We start from the raw sequence: 13,069 nt of genomic DNA on the forward strand, positions 1-13,069 counted from the left end.
TTTGGTGGGCTGGACTTAGTGACTCCCATCTAATAAAGAGAATACAGCAGAAGCGATGGTGTGTGGCTTCTGAGTCTAGATCATAAATGGCCTTTCTGTTAGAATCATTGAGGGAAGCCAGCTGCTATGTCATTAAGACACTCAAGCAGCCCCATAGAAAGGCCCACATGACAAGGAATTGAGGTCTCTTGCCAATAGCCAATGAAAAACTGAGACTGTGTGAGTTAGCCATCTTGGAAGAAGATCCATCAGTCTAGTCAAGCCCTGATGACTGTATCTGTGACTGACATCGTGACTGCAACTTCGTAAGAGATCCCGCCTGAGTCAGACCATCCAACTAAGACATTCCTGAATTCCTGCCCCACAGAAACTGTTTAAGCCACTAAGTTTTGGTACAATTTGTTATACAGAAGTACATAAATAACATAGTCCCTAAAGAGACATGTATAAGAATGTATATCATAAAGGTGTTTGTGGTTAACGGGATTTGGAGAAAACTTACAGCCTTCACTGGAGGAACAGTGATAGGTACTATAGGATACCATACAGTAGAGTTAGCATCACAAACTAGATGGACATAAAGTAAAATGGATAGATCTTAAAAACAGTATTGAGTTAATAACGTTCAAAAATTATGTAAATTAAAAACACAGGTTTGAGTACACACAAAAAAGTAAAACCCAGGCAGACACTTGCACACCCACGTTCATAGCAGCATTATTATTCATAAGACAAAAGGTGGAAACAACCTGAACTGTCCACTGACAGATGAATGAACAAAATGTGGCATATACATGCAATGGAACATCATTCAGACTTAAAAAGGAAAGAAATTCTGACACACGCTATAGTATGGATGAACCTTTGAGACATTATGCTAAGTGAAATAAGCCAGGTGCAAAAGAATAAATATTAAATGGCTTTCTTATTAGAGGTTCCTAGAATAGTCAAATTCTTTGAGACAAAAAGTGGAGTGGTGGTTGCCAAGGGTTGGGGGGAGGGGAAAATGGCATGTTAGTGTTTAACGTGCACAGAGTTTTAATTAGGGAAGATTAAAAATTTCTAGAGATGGGTGGTGGTGATGGTTGCACAACAATGTGAATGTATTTAATGCCACAGAACTGTACACTTAAAAGTGCTTAAGATGGTAAATTTTATGTATATTTATCACAATAAAATTTTTTAAAAAAATCTCATTAACTGTAAAAAAACAGACTCACAAAATGATGCTATTTCTCAAGAATTTATGCATATTTAAAAACACAAGAGGCGTGGGAGCAGGGTGTGAGAATAACGGGGAGAAGGCTTACCTTGTATCAACTGATGATGTATGATTTGATTTACGAAAGTCAACTTTTGAGAACATACCTATTCAGTTAATGTTCTCATTGTACATTCAAGATACTTAGTACTTCAAAAGTAATTTAGTTTTCAAAAATTCTCTGTGACTCTAAGCAGATTTTATGAAAAAGCAGTGTTTCAAAGAGCAATCCACCATATTCTTCTAAATTACAGGATATCTTAGATTATATAAATCTTTAAATAACCTACGAGTAGCCAAAGCAGTGTTTAACTTGTAATGAAATTTCACATAATTCTGCCATGAGTTTTCTTAGGGATTAGTTTATGTGTCTTATTTGACTCCAGCATCTTTCACAGATGATATTTAGAAGGTATCCTAATAAATATGTAGTGAATGTATTTCCTAAACTATTACCCATTTTTTTCTGAACCATAATACTCTATCCCATTTTATGTGCTGCACAGGTAGGTTTCAGATTCTAATACAAGAAAAGGGGGAGAAGGGAGATCAAAATTGAAGAGAACATTTAAACATATACAAGTATAAAAGATTGGTTAAATTTCATAAAATGAGTAACAGTTTATAAAACAGACAAAAATGGTAAAACCTACAGAGCAATTAATGCAAATGGAAAAACTTCACGGTGGCTCACACCTGTAAATCCCAGCACTTTGGGAGACTGAGATGGGAGGATCATTTGAGCTCAGGAGTTCGAGACCAGCCTGGGCAACATGGCAAAACTCCATCTCTACAAAAAATACAAAAATTAGCTGTGCATGCTGATATGCGCCTGTAGTCCCAGCTACCTGGGGGGCTGAAGCGGGATCATCACTTGAGCCTGGGAGGTTGAAGCTGCAGTGAGCCATGTTTGCTACTGCACGCCAGCCTGGGTGGACAAAGTGAGACCCTGTCTCAAAAAAAAAAAAAAAGAAAAAAGAAAAAACAAAAACTTCAAGAGCTTAAATTCAGTTCATAAAACATTTATGAATATTTAATTTTAAATTCCTTAATAGCACAATTCAGGCCATATAAGAGCAGTGAATAATTTCAAAGACCACTAAAGCCAATAGCTCAGTCATAGATTAGATATACTACAAGAGGAATGAAATAAACTTTAGTTCTTTATTTCTTGTTTAATTCAGAAAAACATCTCAATCTAACACTGTTCTACTCAGATGTGTTCATATGATTAATAAGATGATCTTTAAAAAAATGTTTATGAATGTCATTATGAAAACTGCTGCTTCTCCATTTGCTTAGTCACCAGGTATTTTTTAAAGCATTCTTATATTGTAGATAAAAATCCACAACCAAGTAGGATTGCCTTTTCATTTTTTAAATAATTTGTCAGTGACTTACACTGTTTTTCAAATTACCTCTGTCATATATTATTTTGTATGTATGTAATAAGAGGCATTATAGTTTTATAGAATTAGAATAAAATAGAAGACTTAAATTGTTTACATTGTTATAAAATATTTGACCTGGGATAAAGTCACAACATAGTTGATTAGGAGTCTCTAACATTTAAAATAAAGATAATGCTACACTGAGCTGTTAAAATGGTAAAAGAAGGTAATTTATGTAAAAATAATAATTTTATAAACTCTCAAACACTATGCTAATGGAATTCAAAGAACTGAGTAATATTAGCTGTTAAATTTCATTTGGAATTTTAATGTGACATCTTCAGTTCTAGCTATAGTTTCCATCAGATTTTAAAAAAGAGACTCTAAGTACTTTTTTTTTGAGATAGGGTCTTGCTTGGTTGCCCAGGCTGGTCTTGAACTCCAAGGCTCAAGTTATCCTCCTGCCTCAGCTTCCCTCAGCCTCCTGTTTAGCTGGTATTACAGGCATGGGCCACCACGCCCGGCTCCTAAGTACTATTAACCCTGATATCCATGATCAAGTAATTCTTAAAGCAGAAATAATTTTTTAAAGAACTATTTAAATTTATCAGTGAAAAATTTATGTAGTCTTATTTATCTAAGCCAGCCCAATTCCGTATTACCTTGAAAATATTACTGAAACAATATAATAGGTCATCTTAAGACTCTCTATTACATAAACATTATTTAAGAGACACTGTCACTGACCCTGGAGGGCTTTACAAAGCCACTGCCATCCTTGTTCAGGGAGTGGGGAGGTGTGGCAGGCTGGCTACTATAAATATGCATAAAGATAGGCTTTTACATTTAGGTAAAGGAAAAAAAAATAAGCTCAATGAAAAACACTTTATATCAAGAGTATATCTTATGAGTATTCACTAAACAGAAACACATCTAGAAGAAAAGCCATGTTGCTTTAATTTAAAATATTTGCACACTGAATAAATATCTTAAATATTTATTCAGTGTTATCTAAAACCAACCAAAGAGAAATATGAAATTACTTAAATATAAGTCTTAAATATTAGGCCTACAAAAATTTGTTCACCATAATTTTTGACAAAGTAATTTACATTGTAAAGTGGTTTGCTCTTGAATGACCTAATTAATGGCATAAAAGCTCACTAACAAAGGAAAAGATCCACTGTTTCATACATAATTTATTAAGATTTCCTATAGGATTTATGTTAAATCAAAGAATTTGAGCATCTCTTTCGTGATGTAGAATCAAAGTGTCCAATATATTCCACTGACAAAACATTCATAGCCTGATATTTTTCCTACTTTAAAAAACAGTAATTTTTTTTCTGCTGTTCAGGCTGCATTTATAAACTATGGCTTCTTGTAAATGGGCTTCTACCCCCAGCATTTGCTGCAAGGTTTCTTATTCCTCTGCAGTTGTCTTTTCAGCCTAATAGAGGGAGAAAAAGCACTGCTGCAGTCATCCGCAAAAAGCCACTACCACTGCATTTTGTAACTAACAAAGACACTGGTATCTTTTTGCCACCCTATTCACAGGGAGTTTACTCAGATGTTTTACAAAAGCAGGCACACTACTGGTGACCAATATTTCACCAACCAACACCACCACTCACGCTCTGCAGTACCTGCCTCCTCCTCTTTCTCTCATCCCCAGTAGCTCTTTCCACTAGATTCACATCAGCCATCAGCAGCGGTTTTGTCTCCTCTCTCTTTTGGCCACCACTGCATGTGTCCTTGTCGCCAGGGAGGAAAAGAAGCCTTTCAATGGGGTAGAGCTTTTGCTCCTCGCCATGAATATGCTCCATTCTTTGTTGTCCTCTACCCGTTTCCTTAGATACTGTTATTCCACTCTGTCAAATGGTATTATAAAAACAAAAACCCCTTCTAGCTTCAAAAACAGCTTTTTCTCAGCAGACTCCCCATAACACTTCTACCCCTCCCCCTTCTTCCTCTTCTGTCAAAAACCCTGGATCCGAAGTACAGGAAATCCATCTCCAGTGCTGCAGTGGGGGGCGGGGGGACGACGCCCCTGCCTCCTCGTTTGGCATGCTGCAGTGGACCCTGTGCCAAGGAAAGGCCATCGGTTTAAGACAGTGCAAGGGAAAACCGCCTTCCCCCTCCCCCTGCAGCAAGCCTGGCCATGGTGGCTCCAGCACCTACCCCATTTCCGAGTCCGGCAGTACCTCCATTCTGTCTCCAGTGACACCCTGGCGGGCTGCACCAATACAGCCACATGTCGGTCACATGCGCCCACACCCAGCCAATCGGCGGGCTCCCGACGGGAATGGGGAGCGTCCTGGTCCGCATCCAGCGGATTACACAGCTGCTTCTCTCTCCGCTTCCAGACCCGCACTCCGCAGAAGGACACAGGGCCCCGCCCAACAGCACAGCTGCCTAGCCCTAGCCCTAGCCCCGTACCCCTCGGGGGTATGCCCTCACGGTCCCAGTCCCCAGCAAGCAAGGAAGTTGATGGTAGTTGACACGCATAGTAAAGAGTTTGGGCAGGTCCGCAGGGCAGAGGGATTAGCACAAGATGCTGGAGGTGGGTGGGAGAGTGAGAAATTACATCTCGTTTGCTATGATTTTGCAGCACAGAGAAACAATTATATTAAACGTATTACAACGAATAATTTTACATTACAAGTTACTGAGTTGTTAGAGTGATGACTTGTTAGATCACTCGAATTATATTTGAATTAAAAAGTTACCAGAAAAGCTATGCTAGCATTAGTAGTGGAGACCAGAACTCTGGAGTCTGGGTTGCCTGGGTTGAAGCTTTACTTCTGTCACTCTAGCTCTGTAACTTTAGTTACTTAACCTCTCAGTGTTTCAATCTCCTGCTCTATAAAATGGGAACAGAAGTACAGAATAGAGGAGTTAATATATATGAAGCATTTAGAGCAGTCCCTGACACATACATAATAGTGCTGTTAGCTACTACAAATATGAGGCTTTAATGTGGTATTTTAATGCAAATTCTACATTGCATTTAAATCTAACCAGGTGAAGCTTAAATTACTAATTTTATGAGGTTGAAAGACAAAATCCAAATTGTCAAGAATGTATAAAGTTAAACTTAAATTCTGGTTTAAATGGGGGAAACCAGTTTCTATCACCTATTTAAAATTTAAAAGGATACTATACTTCAAGTTTTTTTGTTTTGTTTTTGTTTTTGTTTTTGTTTTGAGATAGAGTCTTGCTCTGTCGCCAGGCTGGAGTGCAGTGGTGCAATCTCAGCTCACTGCAACCTCCACCTCCCGGGTTCAAGCGATTCTCCTACCTCAGCCTCCCGAGTAGCTGGGACTACAGGCACATGCCACCATGCCCAGCTAAATTTTGTATTTTTAGTAGAGACGGGGTTTCACCATGTTGGCCAGGATGGTCTCAATCTCCTGACCTCGTGATCCGCCCACCTTGGTCTCTCGAAGTGCTGGGATTACAGGAGTGAGCCACTGTGCCCGGCCTAAACTTAAAGTTTTTAAATGAAGCATATTATAATCGTTTCTTAATTTTCAAATAGTATGAAAAGAAGCAAGCTATTAAATAGCATATTTGAGGCAATTCCATCCGATTAAAAAATGTATATATTAGAAAAGTAAGACACACAACAAAATGTCCATAGAGGTTATCCCTGGAAAGTGAGATTATGGAGCTATTTCTGCTCTCCTTTCAGGCTTTTTTTTTTTTCCTCTTTCATTAGCCCCTGTATATCAATGCCTGATATACAGCAAATACACCCTAAATATTTATTTAATTAACAAGTGAGTTATTTCCACACTGATGGCATACTACTGTTCTATTAAAAGTCTAAATATATTTAGAAACAATTTCCCTTCATATTTGAAATAAATAAAGCATGTAAATCAATTTGATTCTATCCTAAATAACTCTGTTATGAGAATGACTTCGTTTTACAAAAGGCTTTCAAAATCCTCTTACTGAAAGCACATGATTCACTGCACAGGACTTATTTACAAGTCATTATTTGTGACAAATTCAGAATAGGTAATTTCTCATAAGGCCTAGAACTTCCAGAAGGAAAACGGTCTTTCAAAACAAAGAATACCTTTTAAAAGCTCCTCAAAAGAACTTCTTAGTACCCTAAGACACAATTGTAAGCCTATTACTCTTGACTCAGACTATGATTCAAGCTATTATTTAGTAAACCAGTTTGTAGCCAAAATGTTTGTCTAAATTTTTACTGCATGTATCATAGATATTCATCAGTGACTTAAATGACAGAGTTGTAAAGAATGCTATGACCATTATATGTTCATTAGTCACTATGCTTCAAATCTAAAGGAAAGCCAAGTTAAAAATTTTTATATTTTACAATGTTGCCAATTACTCAGTAATATTTTTCAAACCAGTAGAGATTCCACAAAAGTTTAATTTGAATTTTTAAAACTGCTTAGCTATTTAAAAAACTATAATTAAATATAGATATATAATCAAAGTATATTGCGCCAAATTTCAACATGGAAAATTATTGAAGCATTACCTTGTGTTACCAAGTTTGCACATAGCTCAGAATAAAGCTCCTGCCATCTCTATTTAATTGAAGATGTTATTTACACTACATATACATATATGTATATATGCATTAAAAATATTTTCTAGGCGGGGTGCAGTGGCTCATGCCTATAATCCCAGGAGTTTGGGAGGCCGAAGTGGCCAGATCGCTTGAGCTCAGGAGTTCGAGACCAGCATGGGCAACATGGCGAAACCTCACTTCTACCAAGAATACAAAAAAATTAGCCAGCTGTGATGGCACGCACCTGTGGTCCTAGCTACTCAAGAGGCTAACGTGGGAGAATCACTTGAACCCAGGAGGCAGAGGTTGCAGTGAGCTGAGATCTCGCCATTGTACTCCAGCCTGCGCAACAGAGACCACGTCTCAAAAAATATATCTATTTTTTCTGATCAAAATGAAACAGAAATAAATTGTGTAACACTGTTTAAAGACCGCACTGACAGACATATCTCTTACTTTCAGTACCAGTGTTTGTTATAACCAGCTTCATTGCTTTTAGTAAATGGTTTCATACGTAAATGTTGTAAATACGAACATATAATTCAACTTAAAAAACCCTTCTGAACCTTCTGCAGCTACAAAAAAAAAAATGACTAAATAGGATTAATAGGATTCTTAATGTCTTAAATATTACATTCCCCAGCTACTTGGGAGGCTGAGGCATGAGAATCTCTTGGACCTGGGAGGCGGGGACTGCAGTGAGCCAAGATCACACCACTGCACTCCAGCCTCAGTGACAAAGCAAGACTCTATCTCAAAAACACACACACACACACACACACACACACACACACACACACACAAAAACCCTTTCCATTCCATTTTCACCTAGGCACTTTTGGCCTAATTTAAGACTTGTGGTTTAAAAAACGGACAAGAAGAATACTGACAATATTAACTAGTGTAAAACAAAGTTAAAATTAGTGCTCCTTTCAGTCGCCTTAATTGACTCTGGTGCTTTATTGATAAACTTAACTGTGTCTCTTTACTGAAGACCTCAGACATAGAATAGAGTTATGCCTACAGATATCAACAAGCTTTTTTTCCTTTCAAAATAATAATTATGCATTGAAAAAACAGTTACTAGTGTAAACTTAACTTCTACAGGTACTAAGGCAACAAAGCTCAGACTTAGAAACCTTTCAGTGTTTGGATTTATAGTTAGTTATGGTACGATGGAAAGCCTAAGAAGAGATAAGTTAGATGTGTGCCAAATTGGTTCTGTATTTTTCATGGGATACGAGAACGAGGTGAAATGTTACAATGGCAATGAGATTTTCAGTGATGTATAAACTAAGTGGGAGATCTTGACCTATGTGTCTATCTTTATATCTGTCTGTCTATCCATCCATCTAACCATCTCCCTTTTTTTTAGGGACAAGGTCTTGCTCTGTCACCCAGGCTGGAGTGTAGTGGCATGAGCACAGCTCCCTGTAACCTAGAACTCCTGACCTCAGGTGATCCTCCTGCCTTGGCCTCACAAGGTGCTGTGATTACAGACGTGAACAGCCACACAGGACTGGGAGATATATTCATAGTCTTCTACAGGAAAGACTTACCTGTATGTTCTATGTTACCTCAAGGAGTAAGTCTCAAAAGAAGTGTTCCTAGCATCTAATAGAATCTTAATTAATTTTCCTCTCGCCAATATACCCTCTAATCAGCAAACACCAAAATAGTTCTTCACACTTTTGCTCAAGAACATTCCATGTCTTTCCACTGCTGACAGTGGAACTAAGATAGTTTGGAGTTTGGTCATGGAGTGCCCTGAGGTCATGTTAATTAGTCTTCCTACACTAAAATACTTCCTAAGCGTATTAAATGTCCTATGGCTGCCAAAACAAATTACCAGAAATTTAGTGTCTTAAAACACAAATTTGATAACTTACAGTTTTGTAGGTCAGAAGTCTAAAATGGGTCTCATTAGGCTAAAATCAAGGTGTCTGCAGGGCTGCACTTCTTCCTAGAGGCTCTAAGGGGGAATCTGTTTCCTTGTCCTTCCTGGCTTTTACAGATTCACTGTATTTTATGGGTCACAGCACTTTGCCTCCATCTTCAGAGCAAGCAATGGTGGATTGAGTCTTTCTCATTCTGCAGGACTGACCTTGCTCCTTCTCAAATCTCCTTCTCTGACTCTCATTTTTCTGCCTCCCTCTTCCACTCTTACATAACCTCTTTAAAGACCCTTACATTTGGCCCACCTCAATAATCCAGGATGATCTCCCTATTTTCAAGTTACCTCATTAGCCATCTTAATTCCCTTTTGTCACATAACCTAACATATTCATAGATTCTGGGGACTAGGAAGCAGATATTTATAGGGAGCCATTATTCCGATGACCATACTATAGCTTTATCTCCAACTATTTCAGAACTTGCATCCTAATAATAAAATTAACTAATCAGCCCTTCCTAAAACTTATAGCTTCTTACTCGTATGGCTCTTTGCTACTCTACTGAGATACTTTAGAAGGCTCCAGCATATGGCGATTGAAGACTCAGGTTCAAGTTCTGAATCTTTCACTTTGTAGCTTGATAACGCTGGAAAAGTCATTTAACTTTTCTAAGACTTGACTACTCCTTCATCTATAAAATGGGAATAACTGACTTATCTTGCAGAGCTGTAATAAGGACCATTATGTATTATGAACAAGCTTTATAAACTGAAACAATTTTTTAAAGTAAAGGATGATTAATTGCCCTACTGGCTCAAATCATGGTTTGGCTTAAACATAAATTCCCATGAAGTAATCCAGCAACCCACCTAGAATCAATTCATCTCCTCTTCCCTTCATTGTTCCTACATCTTTTATGGCACAAACACATTTTGTGCCTGTGTGTATACACCTCCTATCCCATTCCTGACTATAAAAATCCCAAGGGAAGAGCCCACACCTGATTTTGTCTCATATCTCATGGTGTGTATCACAATGTTTTCTACATAGGTGTTTATTATTTTAAGAAGTGATTTTAAACTAACCCGCAAAGGGCATTCAATTAAGATGCCCTCATGGAATAATAGTACAGCAATTGTTCAATAATATTATTGTAAAATATAACCTTCTACTGAGGAAATGGAATATTTTAAGTTAAAACTCTGGCCCCCGTATCTGGAAAAACAAATGTTGTGATGCAGCCACGGGACTAAGTTTCTGAGCTTAACTGTTACACTGCAGAATCCCTTTAGTACTCCGAGGAGCTTTTAAAACACCAAGAAAGAATCTGTGGGTAGTGCCCAAGCTTTGGTATGTGCTGCCAGGGATGTGAAACACCAAGCAATGCTCTCAAAGTTCCCACTGCACTACAGTAGGGAAACCATTTTGAAATAGCCTTTTAATTTGGAGTGTTATACAGCCTCAGGACTTGCTTATAGGAAAAAGAAACTTACTTCTTCCTGTCAAAAAGCTTTCCAGGTATCTTACATAAGTACTGGCAATTAACAAGAGAAAAAATATGAAGGACTAATAAATACATAGAAAAATGTTCTGGTCATGTGCAATGGCTCATGCCTGTAATCCCAGCACTTTGGGAGGCCAAGGTGGGCAGATCACTTGAGGCCAGGAGTTTGAGACTAGCCTGGCCAACACGGCGAAATCCTGTCTCTACTAAAAATATAAAACTTAGCCAGGTGAGGTGGCACATGCCTGTAGTCCCAGATACTCGGGATGCTGAGGCACAAGAATCACTTGAGCCTGGGAGGCAGAGGCTGCAGTGAACTGATATCGTGCCACTGCACTGCAGCCTGGGCAACAGAGCAAGACTCTGTCTAAAAAAAACAAAACTAAACCAAAAAACCCCAGAAGAATGTTTTAGTCTATCAAATGATCAAAGAAATAGAAATAAACACAAGAGTACTATAAAAATAGGCAATGATACTTTAAAATAATATTGTAGGGTCAGTGAGGACACATGAGTCTTTAAAATGCTTAAAATGTTTACTATGATTTGAGTATGTCCCCCAAAAGCCTGTGTCGGAAATTTAATCCCCAACGCAACAGTGTTGGGAGCTGGAGCATAATGGGAGGTATTCATGTTCCACTCTCAGTAATGGATTAATGTGTTTTATTAAAAAGCCTGAGGCTACAAATTTGATCCTTTGCTTGCTCTGGCCCTCTCCTGTCCTTCCTCCTTCCACCTTGGGATGACACAACAAGAAGGCCCTCACCAGATGCTGGTGCCATGCTCTTGGACGTCTCAGCTCCTATAACTATGAACCAATAAATTTCTGTTCATTATAAATTGCCCAGTCTCAGGTATTTTGTTATAGTAGCAGAAAATGGACAAAGGCAATTCTTATACTCAAGCAAGCCCAATTAAAAGAAATTATCCTATGTACAGATACCGCTACAAAGATTTGTAATTCGGCATTACTTATACTACTGAAATGTTAGAAAAAACCTCAACGATTACTAACAACAGCTTGGTTAATTATACTTTTGGCACATTTATAAGACGATTAAAATTATGTTGTAAAATAAAATTATATGATATATAATTGTATAATCCATATGTGAAAATGCAGAATATTGTGTGTTTAATATGATATAGACTAGCTTTTAAAAAATAAGTTGCGTATGTACACAGAGAAAAGCAGAGAGAGATAAAATATCATGTTTCCTCCCCAGGAATTACAAGAATTTTAGCTTTTCTGAATTTTATAAAATTCCTACAACCTAATATATATAATTTCTTTCCATTTTTTTTAAGTTAAGTACTTCTAGGTTGAACACGAACTGAAGTTACAACATTAGAGGAGAGAGAAATTAACATTTGCTTCTCACTTAACCTGTGGCCAAAGGCAGATTCAGATTTTGTGGCAACCAGGAGCCTATAATAAAGGGGCAGGTGGGTGGGAGGGTCCTTAAGAAAAACACAAATTAATTCAAGATTGCTAGGGCTGCTCCTGCAAGGGCCTTAGAAAGGGCCATGCAATTAGGTTCACTAAACTTCATTAGTTTCATGATAAATATGCTTCTAAACCAGTGGCAAACATTATGTTAGGCATTTTCATATATTCAATCTAATCTAACCCTAACAAAACTTCTATAGAGATAAAGGTATCACTATTCACATGCATGGAAAATTGAGGCTCAAAGAAATTTTAACGAGTATCCAAATTCACCCAACAGTGAAAAGGCAGTCCGCCTTCAAAGCCAATGCTGACTATAGTGCCTCATCCTCCATGTCTCAGCAGCAATTTCCTTCACTAAGGTACCTCTCAGAGCAGCTTGTATTTTTTCAAGTCTCATCCCTCATAAGAAGTTACTTGTTCAGCTGTTGTCATTCTGATGCTTACTACATAATAGCTGGCTCTGCAGCAGTAGGTACTTGATAAATATTTATTGAATGAATGAATTATAATCAGAATAGGTAAAAATAAGAAAACTAAAACAGATTTGAAAATGTCCTTTTAGAATCTACAATGAATCCACCCATAAACTTTTATCCATGAGAAAATACAGATCACTCTGGAAAATATCTACAACAAAATTTCTCTAAATGCAGGAGACATCTTTATGTTAATTTAGTTAAATAACTAAAGAGAAACAGAGTTTGGCGTTATCGTATGGGCAATGGCAAATAAGAGGTAATGCCAAGGAGTGGGCATATTAGTAAAGGCAAAAGAAATCAGAAAAACTGTGATGACTCAACAACTCAGCTACCCTAAGTTAGTTCTGTTTCACTGCCCTTGTAAGATATTAAATATATATTAGATTAAATAAAACCTATGCATGCAAAATTTGGCAGCATTTAGGCCCTCAAGACTTGCCCTCTGGTGTTACTCTAGTGAATACACTATATTATATGGTAAAAGGAACTTGGCAGATAAAATTAAGTTTATTAGTTAGCTGACCTTAAAAT

The 13,069-nt window shown here is 37.6% G+C and overlaps 1 protein-coding gene across 12 annotated transcripts in view; it reads right to left on the bottom strand.

Moving 5' to 3' along the window:
* The window catches only part of APC (APC regulator of WNT signaling pathway), a 140,880-nt gene that overhangs the window by 105,573 nt on the left and 22,238 nt on the right, over nucleotides 1-13,069 (bottom strand). For 3 of the 12 annotated variants that reach the window (XM_058440617.1, XM_032156666.2, XM_058440619.1), the window contains exon 1: nucleotides 4,299-4,406. The exons of 5 other annotated variants lie outside the window; for them this stretch is intronic. In XM_058440617.1, the coding sequence (XP_058296600.1) occupies nucleotides 4,299-4,358 (60 nt within the window). In that variant the 5' untranslated portion in view covers nucleotides 4,359-4,406. Of the gene's footprint in view, nucleotides 1-4,298; nucleotides 4,407-4,833; nucleotides 4,955-13,069 lie in introns of those variants that run through there. 4 more of the 12 variants (XM_058440612.1, XM_032156663.2, XM_032156664.2 and 1 more) reach the window with 3 other exon arrangements.

This window comes from Hylobates moloch, unplaced genomic scaffold (assembly GCF_009828535.3).
Source record: "Hylobates moloch isolate HMO894 unplaced genomic scaffold, HMol_V3 SCAFFOLD_6, whole genome shotgun sequence".
NCBI lineage: Eukaryota > Metazoa > Chordata > Mammalia > Primates > Hylobatidae > Hylobates > Hylobates moloch.